The sequence below is a fragment of the Enhydra lutris genome, unplaced genomic scaffold, assembly GCF_002288905.1.
Source record: "Enhydra lutris kenyoni isolate GAN:26980312 unplaced genomic scaffold, ASM228890v2 scaffoldscaffold5, whole genome shotgun sequence".
NCBI classification, from domain to species: domain Eukaryota; kingdom Metazoa; phylum Chordata; class Mammalia; order Carnivora; family Mustelidae; genus Enhydra; species Enhydra lutris.
The window spans coordinates 27120142-27147039 of NW_019154089.1; the positions used below are offsets into that span (position 1 = coordinate 27120142).

At 35.5% G+C, this 26898-nt stretch overlaps 1 protein-coding gene across 1 annotated transcript in view; it reads left to right on the forward strand.

Annotated features, from left to right (window-relative positions):
- LOC111141129 (gamma-aminobutyric acid type A receptor beta2 subunit) overlaps positions 1 to 26898 on the forward strand; it is a 238055-nt gene that overhangs the window by 194627 nt on the left and 16530 nt on the right. The window contains 3 exon segments of the mRNA XM_022493475.1: positions 3786 to 3811; positions 3813 to 3939; positions 7303 to 7547. Coding sequence (XP_022349183.1) covers positions 3786 to 3811; positions 3813 to 3939; positions 7303 to 7547 — 398 coding nt within the window.

Sequence of the window (26898 nt, forward strand, 5' to 3'; positions counted from 1 at the left end):
GGTTAAGGGAAAAGGGGCTTCCACATAATTTGCAACTGAGTCCCAGGGAAAGATGATGACTAGAAGATTTAGATCTGCTGCAAACTTTCAGAACCCCATCAAGCTCATTGCTCATTTGGGACCCACGCAGTTTTTTCCCAGGAGCCACTCCCAACAAAGCTGAGGGGGTTAGTTCTACTCCTCTCACCTACCAAGAATGGACTAATGGTTAGAAACAGAACACAGAAGGAGAAATAAAGACCCAAGTCAGAGTTGTTTCCCCAATTTTATGCATTCTACAGTACTCCTCATAATCATTTGAAAAATACTGGGAAGAGTCAAGTCAGGAAGAGAATTCCACATTTTCCTCAAAGGTTAAGAATTTCTTTATGTAACCTTACCTCTTGTTTTGGAGCTAAAAGCCCTTCCAGCTGTTGAGATTATCCTGATGCTTTTCCATTGTTCCCTCTTCCAGCATCGAGGCTTTAGGTTATCAAATTTGGTTCCATCAGCACAAAATTTTAACAACAAAAAAAAGCTCAGGAAGGTAATACTTTGCTACATACTCATTAAGAGGGAAAAAAAAAAAAACAATAAACCCACACAAATATTTCTTTTTATGATTTCCCCAGGCACAGAAATAACTATATATTGTAACTATATATTTTAATCCTTTAAGGACTCAGGCACTTCCTTTCCTGGAAACTACTTCAAGTAAGAGTTGTACGACTTCGTAAGAATACGAAGCCTCTAGGGGCGCCTGGGTGGCTCAGTGGGTTAAAGCCTCTGCCTTTGGCTCAGGTCATGATCCCAGGGTCCTGAGATCGAGCCCCGCATCGGGCTCTCTGCTCAGTGGGAAGCCTGCTTCCTCCTCTCTCTGCCTGCCTCTCTGCCTACTTGTGATCTCTGTCTGTCAAATAGATAAATAAAATCTTAAAAAAAAAAAAAATACGAGGGACGCCTGGGTGGCTCAGTTGGTTAAGCAGCTGCCTTCGGCTCAGGTCATGATCCCAGCGTCCTGGGATCGAGTCCCACATCGGGCTCCTTGTTCTGTGGGGAGCCTGCTTCTCCCTCTGCCTCTGCCTGCCACTCTGTCTGCCTGTGCTCGCTCTCTCTCTCTGACAAATAAATAAATAAAATCTTTAAAAAAAAAAAAAATACGAAGCCTCTAGCTTTAAAAAATAAACAACAGAAACTTTTCCTAAATTTGAGGTCCTCTGGATCCCTAATACTGTAGAAATGAATTCACACTTGAAATATTCTTACTTCAGTATTATGACACTTACTAGAGCCCAAGATGGCTAGACAGGCTTTCTTTCAATATTAGTAAGAATATCACTCCCCTCACACACTATTTATCAATGTGACTTTTTATATTCTAAGACTATGTTTTAAATTTTTTTATTTTTTAAAAGATTTTATTTAACTATTTGTCACAGAGTGATCACAAGTAGGCAGAGAGGCAGGCAGAGAGAGGAGGAAGCAGGCTCCCCACCAAGCAGAGAGCCCGATGCAGGGGCTCGATCCCAGAACCCTGAGACCACGACCTAAGCCCAAGGCAGAGGCCCAACCCACTGAGCCACCCAGGCGCCCCTACATATCTTTTTTAAAGAGAAATTCCCCAGATCATCACAATAGAAGGACCTAGCTACAGGAATCTGATCCTTTAGTTTCGTCTCCTACAAATACCCTTTGAAACCAGTGATTCTCCACTGTTCGATGGGTCAGAAATCCCTTTAGAACTCCGGTGGAATCAATGGAATTAGAAACAAGTGTGATCCATACATGTGAAAACCTTCACAGAACTTTAGGGAGTTGCTGTATACCTGAAGCTGTGTCATTGATCACAGAATTACAGTGAATTCTGGGGCTTGGGAAGAGATTACTAAAATATGATCAGACTTTGCAGCCTTATTCTTACATACAAAACCAAAAAATCTTACAGGATAGGCTTGTTGAGAAACAGCTGAGGGGGAACAAAGGGGCTGTACCAAACTATTTTGTCTTCATAGTTGTAGAGAATGAGTGTCTTTGATCCAGTGCTGGAGGCTGAGCAGGGAAGAGCTGGAATTCTTTTAATTACTCAGGAGTGTGGGTGTACTCAACACCGAGTGACTCTTGCTAATTAAAAGCCCAGTGTTCTCAGACTACTTTTGCAGGATAAAGTGCCCTTCACCAGGAGCTAAGATTGAATTTAAGAAAAATATACAAACTACTTATGGGCCTTAAAGGGAAAGTATCTATAAATATTGATTGATAATGATGACGTTCTAAAATTGCCTTTTAGGTTCCTATCCCAGGTTGTCCCTCAGGAGCTAAGATTGAATTTAAGAAAGATATACAAACTACTTATGGGCCTTAAAGGGAAAGTATCTATAAATATTGATTGATAATGATGACGTTCTAAAATTGCCTTTTAGGTTCCTATCCCAGGTTGTCCCTCAGGCCTGCTTCTCCCTCTGCCTCTGCCTGCCACTCTGTCTGCCTGTGCTCGCTCTCTCTCTCTGACAAATAAATAAATAAAATCTTTAAAAAAAAAAAAAATACGAAGCCTCTAGCTTTAAAAAATAAACAACAGAAACTTTTCCTAAATTTGAGGTCCTCTGGATCCCTAATACTGTAGAAATGAATTCACACTTGAAATATTCTTACTTCAGTATTATGACACTTACTAGAGCCCAAGATGGCTAGACAGGCTTTCTTTCAATATTAGTAAGAATATCACTCCCCTCACACACTATTTATCAATGTGACTTTTTATATTCTAAGACTATGTTTTAAATTTTTTTATTTTTTAAAAGATTTTATTTAACTATTTGTCACAGAGTGATCACAAGTAGGCAGAGAGGCAGGCAGAGAGAGGAGGAAGCAGGCTCCCCACCAAGCAGAGAGCCCGATGCAGGGGCTCGATCCCAGAACCCTGAGACCACGACCTAAGCCCAAGGCAGAGGCCCAACCCACTGAGCCACCCAGGCGCCCCTACATATCTTTTTTAAAGAGAAATTCCCCAGATCATCACAATAGAAGGACCTAGCTACAGGAATCTGATCCTTTAGTTTCGTCTCCTACAAATACCCTTTGAAACCAGTGATTCTCCACTGTTCGATGGGTCAGAAATCCCTTTAGAACTCCGGTGGAATCAATGGAATTAGAAACAAGTGTGATCCATACATGTGAAAACCTTCACAGAACTTTAGGGAGTTGCTGTATACCTGAAGCTGTGTCATTGATCACAGAATTACAGTGAATTCTGGGGCTTGGGAAGAGATTACTAAAATATGATCAGACTTTGCAGCCTTATTCTTACATACAAAACCAAAAAATCTTACAGGATAGGCTTGTTGAGAAACAGCTGAGGGGGAACAAAGGGGCTGTACCAAACTATTTTGTCTTCATAGTTGTAGAGAATGAGTGTCTTTGATCCAGTGCTGGAGGCTGAGCAGGGAAGAGCTGGAATTCTTTTAATTACTCAGGAGTGTGGGTGTACTCAACACCGAGTGACTCTTGCTAATTAAAAGCCCAGTGTTCTCAGACTACTTTTGCAGGATAAAGTGCCCTTCACCAGGAGCTAAGATTGAATTTAAGAAAAATATACAAACTACTTATGGGCCTTAAAGGGAAAGTATCTATAAATATTGATTGATAATGATGACGTTCTAAAATTGCCTTTTAGGTTCCTATCCCAGGTTGTCCCTCAGGAGCTAAGATTGAATTTAAGAAAGATATACAAACTACTTATGGGCCTTAAAGGGAAAGTATCTATAAATATTGATTGATAATGATGACGTTCTAAAATTGCCTTTTAGGTTCCTATCCCAGGTTGTCCCTCAGCCTTTAAGCTTAAGAGAAACATTGGTTACTTTATTCTGCAAACATACATGCCTTCCATCCTGATCACTATCCTCTCCTGGGTGTCCTTCTGGATTAATTATGATGCATCAGCTGCAAGAGTGGCATTAGGTAGGCCATTTTCTAACTGCTTATGGAGCTTGACTCTGTGTGTCTACATGTGTGTGCTTGTGTGTGTGTATGTGCATGCATGTCCACTCACATCCTTTCCTTACCCTGGTATTTATGATGCGTGACAAGACTGGACTGTGCACATTACAAGAATTTGGCTATGAGACTTTGGGTTATCTGATTCAGCATTAAATCAATTAAATATAAATTAAAACTCTTTCATGTCAAATTTAGTTAACCATATAGCAGTAAGTAATGAAATTATTCCCGTCAATTTGATATTTTTATTGAAGCATAGTTCATGTAATACCACCTGATAATTGTCCAATTTGCATTGGTGCTTCCTTACGTAGAAAGAGCTCCCTTCCATCTTTTTTTTTTTTTTAAACTCTCTGAGCTGAAGACAAGGAAATGTATTATGTAACTATCAGATAACTAAAAAGACTTCTAAAGTCTTATTAAGATTTTGGAGTAGCATGGTAGAGGACAGAAGACAACAAAGTAAGATTGCTGGGAAATTATTCACAGCATCGCTTATCTTATACTTGCTTTTTTTCCCCCTTATAACACCAGAGGAAGAGAATAAATTATATTTCATGAACATTTTTTATGTTACTAACTCCAGATATAGTAAATTATGATCTTTTACACAACTTTTATTATTTTAATTTCTGACTAAGCCCTTTAAAATGTTGGGCTGTTAACTCCTCCACTGTGATATCCCAATCCAATCATCACTTCTTTAGAGAAGTCATTCATTTATTCATTCCACAAATATTTGTTGAACACCTACTATGTGCCAAGCATACTAGACACTCGAGATAAAGCAGTGCTCTTCTGGAAGATACGGTAACAGTACAAAGACAATAAATTTATTTTGCTTATAATGTGTGAGCTCTACAATACAGTAAGTCTATAGAGGGAGATACACAAGGTAAGGGTTGGAGATGCCAGGTGGTGCAGTTTACAATAATCATTGTAGAATTCATTCAGAAATTATCAATGGAACTAAGACTTCAAGAAGACAAACTCACTTAAATGTCTAGATGGGAATATTCTGGCCGACTACAAATGACCTGAGGTAGGAAAGTGCCAAGGATGTCAGCGAGGTGGCCAGTGACGTGAAAGCAAGAGAGAGTTCAGGGGTCAAGATAATGTTGGAGAGAGGGAACTGCAAGATTACGAAGCAGTTCCAGGGCCGTGATGAAAGTTTTGCTTTTATTCGGAATGAAATTAGAGAGTCAATGAGTGAAGACATGACATGATTTGATTTCAGGTTGAAAGGGATAAAGCTGGCTGCTCTGTTAAGATTAGATTGTGGTGATTCAAGAACAGAAGGGAGAAGTAATGATCTCCTGGACTAGGTGTGGTCCCCTGTGATATATTCTCTTAAATACTAGAGAACTTCCTTTTATAGACCAGTGCAGTTATAATTTATATTTATTTGGTTTGCGATGTCCTTTTTCTTCATGGTATTGAAAGATACATTGAAGAAAGGTCCATATCTAATTTTGCTTCCATTATACCTGTGATATCTCATACAATGAATGGTGTTCAGTAAATATTTGCTGAATAAAGTAATGAATGGAATTTGTAAATATGCTCTTATTCCAAAGTGAAAAGTCTGATGTCATTTTTATGTTTATTACAGGAATAATAAATTATTCTCTTTTTAAAAGAAATTTGTAAAATGTCTTTTGATGTAATTTTTTACTTGGTCAGAAATATCTTAAAATTAGATTGAAATAAAAGACAAAATCAGCACTGTCAGTTTTATGACATACATGTTGAACAGGGTACCCTGCAGTTGAAATAATGAAAAGATAAATGAAACTGGGAAGTGTTCAAAATGACTGATATTATAAAAAAGATACAAAAATTATAAAACACCTAAAGCAAGAACAGAGTTTTTCTGGCCCTGCTCAGAATTAGATGGGCAAATTTATTTTTTCTATAGCTGTTTTATGAGCATGTAGAAAAACAATACAAAAATTGGTATCTTTTTAGAGCAACAAAATTAAATCAGAAAACTTACACTTCCAACAAATCATAGACATGAAATTTAACTCAGCTTTCTGAGTCAGAAAGACCCCTATTAAAATGTTGATCATACAATTCCCATCTGTGTGATCTTGATCTCTGGGCTCTATTTTTACATCATTATTTTGCTACAAAACTGGACCTTGCCATACTCAGGACTTTGGACTCCCAGTGCTTTTACCCAGCATACCTTCCAATTGTAGAGGGAAACTACTCTTCACTCTTGGTGATGACCACTCAGTGGAATGAACAGTTATAACCTGACCCAGTATGCCATGTCCCATAATCTTAAAATGCTTCTATACTGTTTATTGTGCATTACATGCCTAGCTGCCCAATCCAGAAATACGAGGGCTAGACACCGGCCTCTCTGTTACCTATCATTTCCAGCTTTGATGTTTTTATAGTCATTTGTCTGTATTAGCTATATAATGCATTCACTGATTTCAGTAGTATTGTGATTGTTTTAATTTATTTTCTCTGTATCACTTAGATGATTCTGAAAAACTAATAGCTGGTATTCTTTATTCCTGTCTTGTATGCTTTCCTTCTATCCTCCACATGAGTACCAGAGTGACTGTCCTAAACACAATCTGTCCCTTGCTTCCCTGCTTGAATCTGGTCAATGGCCCCACCTCACCTTTGGTTTTAAGTTCAGACTCCCCAGTGAGGCTCTGTATATATGGCTCTCCATTATGCAGCATTACTTAATCTTCACTCTCCTCACCATGCTTCCTGTCATATCCTATAATGTACCCCATTCACTTCCTTGAAATGGTTTTGATGGGCCATATTCTTTCTCCTCCACACATAAAACATACCTTTATAAAATCTCTCTCTACCACACCTTGAGCTCTAAATCCTTGATCACTTGGGTATCTCCCACTCATCCTTCAGAACTCAGCTCCAGAGTCTCCATCTCCTGACCTCTCCTGCTGCATCATGAAGCTCACCTAGGGTCTTCTCCATATCCTCAACATTCACCCTATACAGACGTCTGCCATGGCATCTAATTCACATCTCTAGCCCCTCACTAGATATATAACTATAAATATAAAAATATAAATAAAGGAAAAGTTTCCAAGTGATTAATTTTACTATAAATTCATGATTTAAATGTGCCTCCAGGGTCTATCACAGCACAGGTATGTAATCAGTACCCAGTAAGTATTTTGTGGCATATATGAATGAATGAACGAGTACAATAAACCTTTGCAACTATTATATGAATGAATGAAAGAGTACAATAAACCTTTGCAACTATGATGAAAACAGCAAGGAAGCAGGGATGTCATTCTTCTAACTCTGTCATTTTTTTTTCAGGAATTACAACTGTCCTTACAATGACCACGATCAATACCCACCTGCGGGAGACGCTCCCTAAAATCCCCTATGTGAAGGCCATTGACATGTACCTGATGGGGTGCTTTGTCTTTGTTTTCATGGCCCTTCTGGAATATGCTTTGGTCAACTACATCTTTTTTGGGAGGGGACCCCAACGCCAAAAGAAAGCAGCTGAGAAAGCTGCCAGTGCCAACAATGAGAAGATGCGCCTGGATGTCAACAAGGTAAATTCAGAGGGCAAGCCCTCCTTGCTTCCTAAACTTATAGAAGAACGCCAGCAATATAGGTTAATGGCCTTGTTTAATGAATGAGGAAAGCAAGGCCCAGAGAAGAGAATGGGTAGTTTTTCCAAAATCATAAAGTTAATTAGTGGTGGAGGCACAATTATGGCCCAAACTCATGATACAACCTTTGGATACCCCTTATGTTAACAGTAGGGTTGCCCAAAGCATAGTCTTCTGAGAACTATCCTTGTGACTTTTTCCATATATGAGTATAATGTGTACTATTATTTATTTTATATTTACTTACATTTGCTCCCTTTAAATAACCAACAAAGGAAATTTTATATCACTTAAATCAGTATTACTTGCTGGAAGATAATCTTAAGTGAGAAATGTGAAACTATGTTATTAAATTCTAGGCTATACTAGATGAAGACCCTGGGCCTGAGCCTATTCTTTGATTTAAAAGGGAGATAAACAAGTACAGAGATGTATTAAAGAGCCACCAGCAACAAATGAAGTCTTTTCTCTTTGAAGTCATCAGAGGATAGAAAGATAAGTGAAGGGGAGAAAGAATAATTTTCTCCCTCAGTGACAGATAATCACTTAATGCCTTGCACATGTACCACTTAAGATCGCTGAAGCACATGACTGTAGGAGACTGCCAACTTGCTTAAGTTACGCCTAGTCAAAGAACAATTTCCATGCAGTTGTAAACCCTGTTTAGTCTTTAAGGTAGTGGTTCTCAACCTTGGTTGCCAAACTGACTGACTGTGAGAGCATTAACAAATACTGAAGCCTGATTCCTTTCCCAGATATTCTTATTTGAATGTACTAGAATATGGCTGGGCATCATAATTTTAAAAAATTCTTCAAATGTCATTCTAATTTGCAGCCAAGATTTAGAATCTCCATTTTGAGGTTTTTGACATCAGTCCCAGTGGATCCATCCCTTTTTACTACCCAAATGTGACTTCACCTGGCTTCCTCTATCAAACTCTCTGTACTAAACAGAATATTTATATATGTGTTTTCCCATAGTCCAAATTTAAATCCTTCAAAATAGATTTAAAAAGGTCTATTTTAATATCTGCTGTAAATAGTGTTTATAAAGTAGTGCATAGTGTTAAATTTAATAAATAGCTCACTGTGATGAAACCAGGAAAGTAATAATACTTTTAAACCATCTAGAATTATTAACCATATCAATCATTATTTAATTGACATTTTAATATTTCTATCTTCAAGTGATTTCCAAGGATAGTACACCATAAATAATCTCTACAGTTGAATTTTATTTAGAACAAACCCAATGAAACCTTCTAACTCACTGTTTTTACATATCCATAGGTCTCATTTTTGGGGGACAGGGGGCTATTCTCTAAGAGAAGACACTCCTTCTCTGGAAGATGATATTTTTAATAATGCATATTTTAAGTATGACCCTTGAAAGTTAATGAACCATGGGTCTAGAAAATTGTCAATTTCTTTACAGTGCCTGAGTTTTCACTTATTAGAATCTGTCAATAGGTTCCAACCTAGCATTATGGTTCTCTCAAGCTGTCAAATGAAAGAATACTTTATAAATCCATTCTATGATTTTTCTGATATAGTAGCATTAGTTAAATAAATAAATAAAACTATCTCATAGGACTGCATTATGAAACGAGTCTAAATCAATTGCCTAATGAAATGCTGACTTAATAAGATAACATCTGATCTCTTTTCACTTTCATCTACCCTGTTTTTTTATACCAATTTGCATTTAAATGATGAATTTAAAAGCCAGAGAGTGGCAGTTTTATAGCAAACTGAACCTGGAGAGCTTCAGAGTTTAAATTCAATGTACTGAGACCGAGATAGAGAATGGTTCACTGAACAAATACCCCACAGTGGTGAAAAGCCCATCCTCTTAGATGAAGTTGAACCCACAATTCCGAGCATAGAATATGAGAGGACAAAAAGATATCAGAGCTCTTCTAGTACAGTGGTTCTCAAAAAACAGGTGATTTTTTTTTTCCCCCCAGAGCATCTTTGGCCATGTGTGCAGATATTTTGGATCGTCAAAACTGGGAGGAGGGAATTGCTCCCAGTATCTAGAGAATAGAGACCAAGGATGCTCCAGACATCCCTCTGTGCATTGAACAGCCTCCTCCTACCAAATAACTATCCAGCCCCAAATGTCGATGATGCTGATGTTAAACAAGCCTGCTGTAGTCCAATCCTGTAGTGTCAAGCATAGGAAACTGAGGCCCAGAAAAATATAAGATGCTTGTCCTGATGCAAGTGTTTTCTCCACTTTCTTCAATCAAGATGTGTAATGTCAAGACATCAGAAGTTATAATTAGCACAATGGTTCTGAACAAGTATTTTGTAGTCAGTTCCAGCATTTACCCTCCATTTACAGTTGTGTGACTATACATACTAAACAAACAAATAAGCAAGCAAGCCTCTCTGACCCTTCAGTTTCCTTATCCGTAAAAATGGGGTTAATTCCTCTCCATAAGTTATTATGGAGATTGTTCATGATAATATGTAGAGAGGATAACATAGTCCTCAATATATGGCAAACACTCTGTAAGTGATAAATAGTAATAAAATATTAAAATATTGTAAATAATAGGAATTATTACTTTTTAAAGTAAAATTTACAGTCTCCAGACATATAGCCAATGCTTGTTTGTGTATTTTACAGAGTAAATATCTAGTATATAAGGAGCAGTCCCATTCCTGAAAGAGAGTACTATCTACAGAGGAATGTTTCATGTTAGAAGTTTTAAAGTCAATGCAAGGAAATCATTTTCAACACATATTAGCTATAAAATCTATAGCAAACCAACTATAAACTTTATCATTTTTTAGGCCAGAATACTTAGAACCATCTTGATTTAATTAAAACAAAACAGTGACCATCTCACATTCCATACTCATATATATATATATATATATATATATGAATATATGGAATATATATATATATATATATATTTTTTTTTTTTTTTTAAGCCAGCATGAAGGATTAGAGATCTACTTGGGGCTCTGATTGCACATCACTTTTCTTTTGTGTTGGCATCATGAATAATGCCACTCCATTTCTTATCAAGAATGTCCCTTCTTTTCAACTGTAATTCTAATTTATTTCTTTCTTTTTTTTTTTTTTCCCTAAAGCTGGGGCACAAATAATCAGTTAAGTATTGTTGGATGCTCTGGAAAAATCAGTCACTAGAAAAGGGATTGACCTTTACAGCTTCCCTTGATGGTTTCCTAGAGACGCAGACAGTTTGTCAGATCATCTCAAGTGATTTTTTAAACTGTGCGCTGTCCTGAGGTCAGGGAGGGATGAATATGGGAAGCCTAGCCAGGTGGGAGCCAACTGTTAATCAAGGACATACTTCCACATTTTTCCAATCTCTTCTCTGTAGTGGTTTCCTGTACCTTTTTAATTTAACAAGAATATATGCAGCTCTTAAAACAATTCTTATCTTGTCATGCAATTGATGCAAAAACTAAGGCTCTTGTGAGATTAAGAGTCACTTATGGTTTGAAGGAGAATAAAATATCCAACGTTGCATAACAAAATTAATAAAATTTCTGAGAATCTGGCTTTTCCAGTCTATCTGGCATACATTCTGCTATGCTAGGAAGTACAAAAATGATATAAAATTTAAAAGCTGATTCCACATTAGTCCATATATTCAATTCAGTTAACTTCACCTAAAAAGCAAAATTTGTTTACAAATAAGAGTCCATGGCCAACAAACAATATCACTTTCATTGTGTTCATGTAACAAATTAGGTTCTAAAATATTAAGAATTTTAAATGAACCTCAAACCAAAAAGAAGTCTACTTAATATTTTTTCCAAGTGTCTTCCAGAGCTGTTTAATTATGAGTGTGTGTGTGTGTGTGTGTGTGTGTGTGTATGAGATTTATAATCTCTTATATATAATCTCTACCCTAGTGTTAGGAGAGCCCTTCCTGTTTTCCCTAGCATTCTTCTATTTGTGTGTGTGTGTGTGTGTGTGTGTGTGTGTTTCCTTATATAATTTGTCCTTGATTAACTTCACTTCCTTTTCTTGCTTATGCCTTCAAGTTTTCAACTCTCCTTTCTTCCTTTAAGCTTTATGTTGTTCATTGTTTATTTTGTTGCCAATTACCAAATGTATGTATATTTGAGAATTTAGTTGCTCCTGCCGTTTCACCACCTTGACTCCTACATACATATCTGAAAAGCTCCAATATCTTAATTGCTTTGAGGGACTCATAACCACCAGTTTTCCAAATAAAGCCAAAAAGATCTCAATTTGGGGAACATTCTTTATTCTGCACTTATAGGTGTTGTCAGTCTCTGTGTTGCCTTTACCCGTTGTGCCTAATTTTTTTGTTATGCAAAGCCACTAAAACCATTTAAATCTATTCATTTCTAGTGCTTGGAATTAGGTGGGTTTTTTTTAATGATATATTAAAAAAATACAGGTAATTCAAAATCCTACTCTCTGTTAGCACCAGTCTTTCTAAAGACCAGTAACATTTATCAATATCCAATTTACTTTAACCACAAATCCTCATCTACTGGCACCAGTCGACTTAATTAGCACATTCTCTACTTTGTTTTCCAGATTTTTTATAAAGATATTAAACAAAATGGGACCCAATATCGATCCTTGTGGGACCCAACTGGAAACCTCTCCCCAACTAGACGGACTACCAATTACGATTTCTCTCTGTATACGGTTAGATAGCCAGTTTTTAATCCATTTATTTGTATTTCTGTTGAAGCCAATTTGTTTAGCTGTTCCCTGTAAAATAATGTATGGGGTCTTTGCAGATAACCTATGGACTTATATCCACAGAGACTTGGAAATAACTTAAATATTTTCATGAGACCCAAATGGGATTTTCCTGTTTGTTTGTTTTTGGTTTTTTTTTTTAAATATAGCTATAATGAGTTTCCATTCAGTCATTATTATTGTGCTAGAGAAAGAAACCAAGTGCCTCGTATTTTGAGATTCCTTTTCATTTGTGCTGAGAGACTAGAATATCATTATATACTGTGGCATTTCTTAGTTTTCTTGGTGGTTCTGTTGGTTAGTGGAATAGGTGGAGAATTATACATCTTTTCTATTGGTTGACTCAGAATTTAAGGACCTGTATTTTCTGGCCTAGATTATTAATTTATGCCTAGGGATGTTATGTTTGCATCAAGTCCTTGTTGCTTTATTGTTATATATTTTACAAAAAACTATTACCTTGGTGACTCGACACTATTATAATGATAGGTAAAAGGCAGTAATTGACTCTGTTCCTTGTTATACCTCTTGACTTAAATGAATTCCAAAGAAAACCTTTTTTTTTTTTTTTTTTTTTGGCTAATACTTACAGTTCAGTTCCTCATGCGTTTGCAATTCTTAATTGGCAAATTGTCATTCATATTGCCCTCCACATTGGAGGAGGAAGAGAATTGTCGCCATTCTACCTTATCATCCACAATTTATCCAAACTGCATTTTTAAAAAATTTATATTTCTTAGTGAGGCAGTGAATGATAGTGAATGCCTGTGAATCTTTCTTATGAGGACTTGATGCTTGATAAGCTGTTATTGTATCCTCTGAGTATCATGTTCTTCTCGAATTTTGCTGTTCTGACTCAAGTTTCCTTAATTCCAAATTTTTATTGTGTTTGGGGTGGGAGAAAGGTATAGTTTATCTATTAAATTACTACTCTGTTTAGGTGTTTTTAAACTGTCTTTTAACTTTATTACTTTTTGTGGTATGCATAGTTACAGAGTCTGATAAGTGGTGTTAGGTAGATTCAAGGAGAAGAGATATTTGAAATTTTGCCATCACTAAGTTAGTCCTAGTCCCCTAAACATCCGGCCCCTACTGTGTCTGTTCTCTTAGGCTTCTTCATTTGTGTTGTGCTGCTGTTCTCATTTTTAACTCTAGCTACTCTTGTTGAAATTTAAGTAGACTGATTTGGTTGGGCAGTATTCTGGGTAGAATGCTAATCATTTAGAAAAAACACTTTGGACAGTTGGAATTCGGGTTTATAATGAAAACAATTGAAGAATGTTGTATTTTTCAAAACCAGAACCAAAGTATACTGCATGATTGTTCTAGTGACTTGGTAAAGTTATATGAAAATTCAGGAAAATCCTCAGATTGTGAGAATATTTTAAAGACAATTTGCCTCTTTGGTGCATTAAATTTTTCAGTTGATGACTTGAAAGAGTTGTTGATACTCTCTAATACCGATTTAGATTCTAATTTCCTAAGAACTCTTTCCCTATTTCATTAAACATTATGTTAAAGAGAATGTTCAATGATTTACATTGAAGTATGAATCTTAATGTCTTCTGCTTTTATGCTTTTTTGTTGGTGGTGGTTATGTCTTTATTCTGTTCTTTGAGTTCTCTTTTAAGTTCACATTTAGTGTATGAAATAAGGACTGGCATTGAAAAGTTTGAATAATGAGCTAATAAATCTGTAACCTGTAAAAACATCAAAATGTATGTGACAATCCTCAGAGGCAATAGGGTCCACTGGGAAAATGGTGGCTTTTAGAATCAGACTGAACTGGGTTTACATTCAGGCGTGGTCTTTTATGAGCTATGTGACATTAGATATGTTTAACCTTTCCACCCTTCAAATTCCTCAACTGAAAACTAAACACTAATTTCTGCCTCATGGAGCTGCTGAGGGGATTAAATGAGATAATTCTATTTAGGGCCTTATATAGTACCAGACAAAGAGCACTCAATAAATAGTTATTATTCTGGAAAAGATAACAGAGAATATATATCTTTCTCATTTTTTCCTTAGTTCTATTACATATTTTTAATTATAAAGCTAATTCATGATTTTTTAATGTATAAAAGGCAATAAAAACTGTCTGTACCTCCACACCCAGGTATAATCATTGTTAACATTGCCTTTTATTCACATGACATTCTTTTATTTAAAGAATTATGCTCTGCTATTTTGCATACTGCTATATTCCACTTCCTTTTTTGTACATTCAAGTATAAATATACATCATTTCTAGTAGCTACAAGATATTTTATTGATATATGTACCATAATTTATGTCATGAGCACTTATTGTTAGATATTTACATTGTTTCCAAGTGGTTTTCCATTATAAATAACACTAAGCATTCCATTGGTGACATGTTTGTACACCATTGATTCCTGATATATTGCTTAAAATGGAATTTCTGGGTAAAAAAGTATGTACCTTGAAAATGGTGACACATTATTGCCAAGTTGTTCCGTAGTAAAGTTCTGCTGTAGTTGACGTACCTACTAGAACCATATGAGAATGTGGCAGTTCATACACACACACACACATACATGATGTCACCCAGCCCTTAAAATGACAGAGAGACAGAAAACTGATGCCTGTGTCCAATTGAAAAAGTGTTAGAGAAGTGAAGGTAGAAGAATCCAAAACATATGTCCTCTCCATTCAAAAGTCATAGAGGAAAAAAAAAAAGACTTAGAGAATAACACGGCAGTAGAAAAACAGAACAGAGATAATCAACACTCAACTCAAACTGAAGCTCTGCAGAGAGAGAGAGAGATGCATCAGTAGAGCCAGTATTCATGCAAGCAGAATCCAGACAAATCCACTCAAGCTATGTTTGAGCAGATGGGGAGATCATTGGATGCATCTAAGCAAAGAAACAGCATGGCAACTCTACAAGAAAACTATAAATTACTCTATGTCTGTCTTCTCAGGTAGAGAGAGAAAGGAACTCAGGATGCTAAAGACAGATAACAACCCTTACTGGAAAAAAAATACTTCAGCATAAATTAAAATTTCCCTAACAAAAGTTTTTCTCACCAAAAATTGAAAGAGAATATGAAACAAAAGATCATGGATGGGATGATAAACAAGGTGCTACGTGGTGATTAAGAAGGCAAAAGTGAATACAAAGCAATCTCTGTAGAAACTAGTAAACAGTGAGAAAGAGAGTAAGTGTGGCAAAAAAATCAATGCAGTGACACAGAGTTCAGATTGTAGAAAATTGTGCCAAATGGAGAGAAGAGAGATGCAGAGAGAAGAACCACTTAGAAAAAGACATAATAAATATGTAAAACAGGTAGAAGATTAAACATGCAGAATCATGTTGTTAGTATAGAATGGAATAAAATGGAATAGAAAAAATCTGATGTCAATAATTATAATAATAAAGAATAGTTATTTAAATGCCTTGTCTGTTTTTAGACACTTTACATATATTACAACATGACATAGTTATTATTATCCTTTGTTGTAGTAATTATAATTTTACAGATGATGAACTGAGACCCAGAGAGTGTAATTAACTTGCTTAAGGTTAGACAGCTAAGAAATGGTTGAACAGAAAATATGACTACAGACTACACTCTTAAATAATATGCTAGACATTATATATTTATACATATCTGTGATGAAATTAATTGGTAAGCCATAAGGATATACTGGGTTCCAAGGTTAAAAATTATATATTCTCATTACCACCTTGTTATATCCTTCTGACATTACTAAACTTCCAGTCAGGAATAGTAGCTGATCTCTAAGGAAGGAAAAAAAAATTAGGACTCAAACTACTTTATAGTAATATTAAATTTTGTAAAATAATGGAAAAATGTTATAGGGCTCTGAGGGGAAAAGAATAAACTAAGAATATTATTGTTGATAGATAAAGGCAAAAGAAAATAAACTATCCTCAGTATTCAAGGTTTAGTAAATAGAGCATCCATGAAGCCTTATTTAAAAAGCTTAATAAAAAAGTCTAGCTCCAATTAAAGGTAGTCCAAGTAAGGAACTTTAGAACAGGAAAAGCCAGTGTGCTAGCATTCAGAACTAAAGACGGCGTGTCAATCTAAAGCTATATAGCTCCAAAAATTAGAGTTATAGAGTAAAAGATAATTCAATTATTTAAAAAAACTAAATACTAAATACTATATAAAAAGAATAAATCAGGATGTGTATTCTTGAAGAGGGATAAAGTGTTGTTTCCTAATTCATAGCAAGGACTCGACATTTACTCTTTAGGGTTTATGAATCAAGAAGTTGAAGATTAAGGATGTTTAAAATTAACATAGCTACAATTACTACAATTACTACAATGGTGTTTCTTGAAGGGTGCACTATAGACCGCCTACATTAGGGTCATCTGGGGTGCTTGCTTAAAAAGTAGATTCCAGGGGCACCTGGGTGGCTCAATGGGTTAACCCTCTGCCTTGGGCTCAGGTCATGATCTCAGGGTCCTGGAATTGAGCCCCATATCAGGCTCTCTGCTCAGCAGGGAGCCTGATTCCCCCTCTCTGCCTGTCTCTCTGCCCACTTGTGATCTCTCTCTCTCTTTGTCAAATAAATAAATAAAATATTAAAAAAAAAGTAGATTCCACTTTATGAGATATCATAATTCACACTTTTTAGTGGGACAGCTGAGGAATCTGCATTTTATCTCCCAGATCTGTCGCATCTACCTAAACATGAAAGTTTAAGGATTGGAATCCATGTGATGAACTGACAATTCATCGTATACAAACCTCAGATAATAGGAAGGAAATAAAGAAAGATGAAGGTAAAGCAGCTAAGGCTAGATGTCAGAAAAAAGGATAAGAACAATTTAAAAGGAAATTTAAAGAATAAATTAAGACAATAGAATTAAGACCAAGCTTGTCTTAACTGCTATATATAACTAGAGCACCTAATCAGTTTACCTATCAGAAGAGTAAGATTGCTAGATTAAATTAAGCAACTAAACCCAACAAAATGTTATTTATTAGAGACACCTCTAAAGTAAAGGTATTGAGAAATATTCTTTGTAAAGTCACAGGCAAAAACAATTGAGGCAAATACAAATACAAATCAGGATAACTGAGGATTGGATATTATTACTTTTTAATAGTATTAATATTAGGACTATAGTATTAATATTAGGACTATTATTACATTATAATAAGGAGGTAAAAAATATCGACTGAGGGATATTTTATAATAATTGCAATCCAAAATAAAAGTGTTATCATTGATTAATAATTTATATGCAATTTATAAAATTAAACTTGAAACAGCATCCAAATAAAATGATAGGAAATAAAAAGAGAAAATATCAGAAACATTACATGAGTAATGTATTTAGTAAAGTTTATTAGTTGTATAACCTCATTTTTATACAACTCATGTCAGATACAATAAAAATTAATTTGAAGAACGTCTAGAAAATAATGGCAATTTAAAATACTGTCTAATTAATTCCAAGGGATGTGGTTAAAATAATGGTGGGAAAGTTATAGTTTCAAACACATTTCTAGCCAGTAATTTTAAAAAGTGAATTCAATGTACAATTCAAAAGTTTAAAAAAAAAATCAACAACATATGTAAAAGAAGCAGGAGAAGGTAATTAATCAAGGTCAATTATAAGTTAACAAAATACAATATCGGAATAAAATAACATAAAAATAAATCAGTTCTTTTGGGGATGCCTAGGTGGCTCAGCAGGTTAATCGTCTGTCTTCAGCTCAGGTCATGAACCAAGGGTCCTGGAATCGAGTACCACATCAGACTCCTTCCTCGGCGGGAAGCCTGCTTCTCCTTCTGCCTACTGCTCCACATGCTTGTGCGCGCTCTCTCTCTCTCTCTGTCTGAAAAGTAAATAAATAAAATTAAAAATAAATAAATAAATCAGTTCATTAAAGAAGATAGAATAGGGAAATAATTGATCAAGGAAAAGCTTATTAAAGAAGCAAAGAGAGGGCCAAAGTAGAATTTTTTTAAAAGCACAATAACTGTTTCTTTTAAAAGGTGAAACAAAAAATAATTATACAAAGATCTCAGAATATGCAGATAAAATATATGACATTCTTAGAAAATATAAATTAGCAAACTGACCCTAGCAGAAAGAGAAAACAAAAAGAGCAATTACCAAAGAAAAAACAAAGAAAACTGACAAAACAATGTAACCCCACTCCAGCCTAGAAGGCTTTAGCAGTAAGTCTCATCAAACATTATAAGCAAATACTTTCAGTGGCAAAACCATATCGAAAAAAGCAAAAATATATGAAAATAAGCTGTGGATGCATTTTATTAATGACTATTTCAGTGGAGAAAGAAATCTTTAAATATTAAGTTTAATCCAGAGAATATTAAAAGCAAACTGCAACATAAGCACATACTGTCATCTCAAAATAAAATTATGGTCTTATTTACTATATGTAAATATACATATATTTAACGTATGTCTTATTTACATTGAAGAGGTGAAAATTTTTTCATCCTTTCAGTAGGTTACCAAGAGACATTCAAAGTTATCTTTTGAATTCAGTATTCATTTTTGGTTGTAAATTTAAAATCCATTAGAAAATTGGGAAATGATGGATATTTTTCTTGCTGTTTCTTTACTTCTCTTCACCTAGCAAAAAGCTCTCCCTGACATTTTGTCTTAGGGTAGAAAAGTAAAGCAAGGACAAGAAATGGATGCTTACAATTCACACTATTATTTAATTTTGTAAAAATTACTAGCCAGTGAAAATTACATGAGAGAAAATAAAGAATATTTAAAAAGGAGGAAAAAAGATTTCACACTTAGCAAAAAAAAAAAAGAAGAAAAGAGAGAGAGAGAGAAAGAGAAAGAAAGAAAGAAAGAAAGGAAGGAAGGAAGGAAAGAAAGATTGTGGGAGAAATTTTTAGAAACCACATGAGAAAGGAGAAAGGGAAGTTTTCACAGCTTTTCTATATAAAGAGTATATAAACAATAATAAAAATTTTGGAAGGAAAGAAAAGATCCCTTTTACTACTAATAATAAGTTTTTGATGAAAGAAAACTTTGTTAAAAAAACTTATTTTTTAAAACAAGGTAATATTTTAAGAGAATCAGTGTATTTCTAAATTATTCTATGAGTTTAGTGTAATCCCATTGGATGACCAATGGCTTCCTTTGTAGTTTTGATCTTTAGTGGTTTGTTTTAGAACTTTGACACAGCAATTCTAAAGTTTTTTTTGGAAGAAAAAAAAAAGTGAAGAATCAGGATTGTGAAAATAAATAAGAAAATAATAGCTCTACCAGAAGTTTAAATGAATTATAAAACCAGAGTGATTAATGCGGTATAGTACTGAATCAGTGCTATCTAAATAAAGAGCATAGAAATTGCCTTAGAAACATTAGAAAATTAAATTATTAATAAAAGTATCATTTAATGTCATTGGGAAAATGTGAGTTACTTAATAACAGTGGTGAGTAATTGGATGGTCTGACCATTTGGGAATATTTAAATGTAATACCATACATCTAACCCATCCTTTCCTCCAGATTAAATTCTAGACAAATTAAAGAGCTAAATATTTTTAAAAAAGGAAAGATACATAAAAAGCAGAAAATCATGTATAAACATTTTAATAAACATGGATTAGGTAAAACAAGACAGGAAATCTGGAATCCAGAAAAGATTAATATATTTGAGCTTATAAAAAATGTTTAGTTTCTATATTTTCTTTTTCTCTTACCATTCTTATCAGGCAAAGCTTTTTTTTTTCCCACAAGAAACGTAATTTTTTGCCTTCTTTCTAATTATCAATTGCTTTTCAAAACACATGTTTATAGTTATTTAATAATCCCACTTTTAAATCCCACTTTTTGAGGGGAAAAACAATCGAAGTGTTTATAAACATTTTTTTAAGATTTTTTTTTTTTTTTTTTTTTTTTTTTATTAGAGAGAGAGCACCAGCAGGGGTTAGGAACAGAGGGACAAGCCAAGTCCCTGCTGAGCAGGAAGCCCAGTATGGGGGCTGGGACTCCAGGACCTCCCAGAACCCAACGATCATGACCTGAGGCAAAGGCAGACATTTATCTGACTGAGCCACCCAAGTGCCCCTATAATGATTTTTTTTCATGCATCTGTTGCATCTGTCTGTACTTATATATGAGCAGATTCTTTTTCTCATTTTTCCTTCAGAAGTATTGATTATTGATTGCTCTTCACAATTTATCATGGGTATAATCTTTTTTAACTTGCATTTCCCACATTTGTTAAGCAATTTAATAACTTTTCATATATTTATATGGTGAAATCAACATCCCTGTGAATTGCCTATGGTTACTCTTTTTTTAAAAAATATTTTATTTACTTATTTGAGAGAAAGCTTTGTGGGGTAGGGGCAGAGTGACAAGCAGATTCTCCACTGAGTGGGGAGCCCAACATGGGGCTTGACCTAGGACCCTGAGATCATGACCTGAGCCCAAGTTAGATGCTTAACAGACCGAGCCACCCAGGAACCCCTTGTCTATGTTTACTCCTATCCATTTTTCTTTTTTCAGTTTCCAGAGGTCTAAGTATAATAAATATACTAACCATTTATTAGTATGTGCATTGCAGATATTTTTTCCAAGCTCTCAATCGTTCTGTAACAAGTCCTCAATTTTTATATTGTCTAATTATTTATACTTCTGTAATTTCTGGGTTTTCTGGAATGGATAAAAATTGTTCTTGAAACTCTAGGTTAGGCATATGGTCTAATGAATTTTTCTGAAGTTTTTTTTTTTTCCTTTTCATACTTAATTATTTCATGTTTTATATTTAATCCATCTTAAATAATATATATTGTAAGTGCAAGATAGTGGTCAACTTTATATTTTTCCAGGGGTAAAACCAATAGCACAAACACTATTATATTAAAAATCCATTTTCCCAGTGATTACATTTGGAGAGTGGGATGGGATGATAAAAGACTCCCATTTTTATGTCTTTTTTATTGTTTGAACTGTTATAATGAGTGCACATTACTTTTAAAATTTAAGACAGTATGTGAGTGTGTACATGTATACATATTCCCACTCAGTTTGCCAGTATATTCCTATGACCCACTTATTACCTTCTCTCTTTCTTACACAGAGACACACACCCTTACTCACCATACCTACCACACCCCTACAGACACAAACCACACACATACAATTCCTACTTTTCCCAATGCTTCATATATCACTTAGCCAGAATAATCCAATTATATGTAAACAGCACATGCTCATTTCTAATAATTATTGCTATCAGAAAGAAAAAGAAGGAAGGAAGGAAGCAGGAAGTAGGGAGAGGGAGGGAAGAAGAAAGAAAGAGGGAGAGAATGGTGTGGGCTGTATAGTTAACAGCCTGCCTTGGGAGCAGTCAAGCTCATGCTGTCTGACGTTCTTGTCGATGTCACCAGTGATACAGTTAAACAAAGACCTCCACTGTTTTTTTTTTAAGCTTGGACATACCTATAACAACACTGCCCATGGATGCCTGCAGATTAAAAAATCAATCTTCTACCTTGGTACAGGAGGATGAAATTCAGATGACTTGAGATTTAAGTTTTAAGTCTGACACGTAAGCCATACTTGTAATATCCAAGAAGTCAACCTGTCCTACAAAATAAGGATGTGATCTCCAAGATCTCATCCATCTTAAAAATTATGTGCTTCTAGAATGTTTACTGAGCCTTCTTGCCTGAAATTCATTTGTCCCATAGCCTCCTTTTGATTAAACCTCCTTTCACTTATTTCTACTACAAGCAATTGCTTATTAATTTAAAAATTTACAAACAGTTGTACAGAGTTTATATCATACTCTGTTTGATACTTTATTTAATAACTTTCCTTTTGGAAAGATGCCTATAGAGAGAAATATTGTAAAATAATTTCCTGGGTTAGGAACTACTAAAAGTACTATGAATCCAACCCCTATTCTAAAATTAACTCATCTAAGTAAGATGTAATTCTTTCATTGGATATATTAGAATGTAATTGAATAGCAAGATGCAGAGAGGTGGTAAGTAGTCAAGCAGGCAGTTCCATTCGATTATGAAAATATTGTGCCCTCGTGTAGTATTTATACCTTTTCAATGTGTTTCAATTATCTCAAGAATAACCAGATACATAGAAGGTAAATATAATCCTCTTTTTATAAATGAGTAAACAGAACAGACACCTAGGCATTCATTGATGAAACACATTTCCAGGACCAAAGTGCCTTGAATCTTATTGCCATGTTCCTGTCCTTTACCTGGTCAGTTTCTCCGTTGAGTCCCTTCTTCATTAGAAAATCTGGTTATCTCCTGTCCTATGAGGAGGACAATATTTACCAGCTATGACTCATTTCCCTTCAATCAAATTTTTTCCTAGAATGAGAACTACAACCAAAGAGTTAAATTTTGAAAACATATCTGTTCTGTCCCATGTTGCCAGTAAACAAAATTTAGCAAACAAAAGAAAAAGTGTATATGTAATACTTCGTGGTTTTTCAAAGCGCTAGTAATACTTTGCCTCTTCAGGTGCTCTATTCCATTCTAGAATTCAAAATACAATACCACTACCATGTTGTTAGATTGATACTGGAAGTCAAGCGCAACTTGTGGATTATTAACATAGTCTTTAAGGAAAAGAGATGTAATAGTTTTCAATTTTAAGATGAAGCTTCACTTTTGAAGAGCTCCTGAAGTTAGTATGGTACTTACCTATACTATAAACATGTAGCTTCTTTCCTTTTCTCCTTTATAAAAAACTTGCCAATGAATTAATGTTGTATTTTGTAGTTTTTGAAATCTCAGATTTTAGGAAATGTAGTAACAGTTATAGTATAATGAATACAATTATTACTGAGAAAACTCTGGCAAGACTATGAATTCTTAGTAGAATTCATAAAAATAGAAAACCATGTGTTCCATGGGCAGCTATGGGAATTAAGGATGGGCATTAAATTTTTATTAACTATCTATTAATATAAAATTGTTAAAAAACAAAACAAGTAAAGTATCTCTAGCAAGTCTTGTGCTCCTAAAGAAATTAGGAATTTTTTATGGCCTCTGCTGAGAAGAGGTTTACAGAATTGCTTGATACTTGTTTAATTTTGGCAAAAAGCACCAAGAGAAACATAACAAAAATGGAAGCTGACATAATTTCGAAATCTCCCTCAGCAATAAACAAGCTGTCTCTTTTGCCTGTTGATACCACTACTAGCTTCTGCTGCAAAAAATTTCTGGAAGCTGGACCAGCTTCAAAGACCCCACTGTCAGTTTCTTCCACTGAGTCCCAGACATTGCTATGACTCTCTACGGCAGGGTGACCATCTCTGAATCTCAGAGCGCACGCATGCCAGCCCAGGGGCCAGACTGGGAGTGCCCCGCAGGAAGAGTCCTCAACAGTGAATAGTGCTTTCTGGAGCATTTCACACTCTCTCACCCCCCCTCAGGGTTGTTTACTTCGGCAGTTGAGAATGTTGGTTCCCTGATGCCAACAACATGGGCTGCATTCCTCTGACAGTCTTTCAGATACATGTTGCTCCTGTCACCACAGCTCGAAGCAGCAGGGTAGTCTTAAACTTTTCTCACAAGAGACAAGATTTAGAAGGAACATCACAAATGTGTTGGTCATTCAGCAAGTTTATCAAATTGTTGCTCTTGGAGAGTACCACAGCTGTTAAGAGAACAGACACACCCAGCTTCATCAAAACTACTCAATTCTGGGGGCTCCTGGGTGGCTCAGTGGGTTAGGCCTCTGCCTTCCAGTCGGGTCATGTTCCCAGGGTCCTGGGATGGAGCCCCGCATGGGGCTGTCTGCTCAGCGGGGAGCCTGCTTCATCCTCTCTCTCTGCCTGCCTCTCTGCCTACTTGTGATCTCTGTCTGTCAAATAAATAAATAAAATCTTTAAAAACAACAACAACAACAAAAACTACTCAATTCTGAATTTGAGACAGTCCTGAATTTAAGGCCCATAATTCTCACTTATTAGATATATCAGCCTGAGAAAGCTCTCTATGCTTCAGTTTCCCAACTTTTAAAATAGAGCTTACTGTTCTACCCTCAAGATAGTAAGGATTGCAGGAGGAAATATGAGGAAGTACTTAGAAAGTAAGCATTTCCACGGGGCGCCTGGGTGGCTCAGTGGGTTAAAGCCTCTGCCTTCAGCTCAGGTCATGATCCCAGGGTCCTGGGATCGAGCCCCACATCGGGCTCTCTGCTTGGCAGGGAGCCTGCTTCCCTTCATCTCTCTGCCTTGCCTCTCTGCCTACCTGTGATCTCTGTCTGTCAAATAAATAAATAAAATCTTTAAAAAAAAAAAAAAAGAAAGTAAGCATTTCTTAAGCGCTAACCTCAAAATTGATGCCTATTGTGAAAAGGGTTGCATGCATGGAACTCTGACTTTTCTATTTCTCAAGATTTGTTTCTGAATTCAGAAGCATTGTCTCTGTCAGCCAGTCTGATGGAACAGTCCACTGCCCCTAAAATATTTTTTTAAATTATATGACATAATCAGAATGAATAGTACATAGTACACATGATACATGCTACTGAGTTTCTCGCTACTGAGGTGTTAACTTTAAATGCATGTTTTGAAAAAGCTTCATAGAGTAGAAGGCACATTCCATCTCAGGGGAAAAAAAGAGCAAGGAGCTCTTCTGTCCTGCCAGGATATACATGGCTATGACATAACAATAGCAATTTAACCCGTAATATGAACTGATCTTCTCATTTTATAAATGAAGAAGCTGATATCCAGAGAGGTAGATTGACTATCCACAGACACACAGCAATGAAATAACAAAAATCCCAATTCTGTGGCATAACCTGCCCATTGTCAGCACTGCCTTTCACTCCTTGACTTGATTATATTTAATAATTTGATCTGCATCCTTCCTCAATCCCTTGCATTTTTCTACAATGTACTCTAACAAATACTAGTAAACAGGAAACCATTCTGGTGCGTTGGAAATTGTTTCATCCCAGATCCCCACCCCCCCGTATGTAACATTGAACAAAGCACTTCTGAAATACTACTAATATATCTAAAAAGCTAACATTTACCAAGGGCTTACAAGTTATTTTTACTTAAATTTTTACTGTCCAATGCCCCATAGTAGCATTTTATAGGGGGTCATCCTTAGACCACAGTATCAGAATCAATACTTTAGAAAATGCAGAACCCCAGCACATTCCTGGATTTACTGAATCAGAATTTCTGATGACCCAAGAATTTAAATTTTAGCACATTCTCCAAATGATTCTGATGCTCATGAAAGTTTGAAGCTTGTTAGTTACTAGATATTCTTATAGTTCTCTAAAATTTTATTGATGACAAAAGCTGAGGTCCAGAGAAATAACAAATTCAGCCACATAGCTAGTAAGTTGCAAACCTAAAATTTGAACCCAGGTCTTTTGTTATCATCATCATCATCATCATCATCTTAGGGTTTTCAATATTTGACACAGTGTCTAGCTGATATTCTTTACCAAAGTATCAGCTTAGATTTGATGTTCTTTCTTATCTCCATAAATTCATAATTTTCTTCATTTCCTAACTCAACCTACAGCCTGTATTTTGTAAAGTTTAATCATTTACTGTCTACCATCATCTGCAGATCTCAGAGACAAGGGTCATTTGGTGTTAAAATGGAACGGAGAGATGTTTGATAAGGCTGTGTCAGATTAATAGGAGTCTCCCAACAAGGGTTGGATGTGAGAATAGATGGTGCATTTGGCAAACTCTGGCTGCAGTAAATCACCATGAAATTGGCTAAATGTACAGGAGTTTTTGGCCACCACTGTACAGGAATCCCCGACTAAAGTGGATTTAATCACTCTCTCTCCAGTTCACTCTCCCCCTGGGGTTTATCAAATTAAGTCAGTGCCTTGATTGTGATTAATTCAGCATTCTGAAAAGGGAGCACAAACGTTACCAGTGGACTCCTCTACCACTTTACCATATAGACATTGAAGACCTGGTTTAGCAGATTTGGAGAGCTACCCAAGATCCTTAAAAAAATTCCTTTTTTTTTTTTTTTTTAGTCCTACAGTCTATTGACTTTGAGAACTTTAAGGAATCTAAGAGATGATGTAACCCAGTGCTTCTCAATCTTTAATGTGCATAAAAGTTATCTCCGTATCTTGCCAAAGTGCAGACTCTTATTGTGTAGGTCTAGGGTGAGGCTTGAGACTCTGCACTTCTGACAAACTTCTTGGTGATGCCAAAGCTGTTGATCTCTGGACCACACTCAACAGCAAGGAGCTAGCCCAGGGAATGCACATGAGTCCCAACCCTAAAGGAGTAGTGGCTGCTGCCTTGAGAACTCGTCTGAAGGTTCTATCGTTGATTCGGGGACCAGCTGGTCCATTTGCCTCGTTTGTGCCTCTCTCAGGTGTAAGAATAGGAAACTTCACCTCAACATAAGTTTCTACCGTTTTTAATTAACACTTTCTTTTAGTTGTAGTTGCATCTTTTAGTTCCTTTTTTAAAAATTGAGGTACAATTGACCTAACATTATATTAGTTTCAGGATTGCAACATAATGATTGTTATCTGTATATATTGCAAAATGATTGTCATAAGTTCAG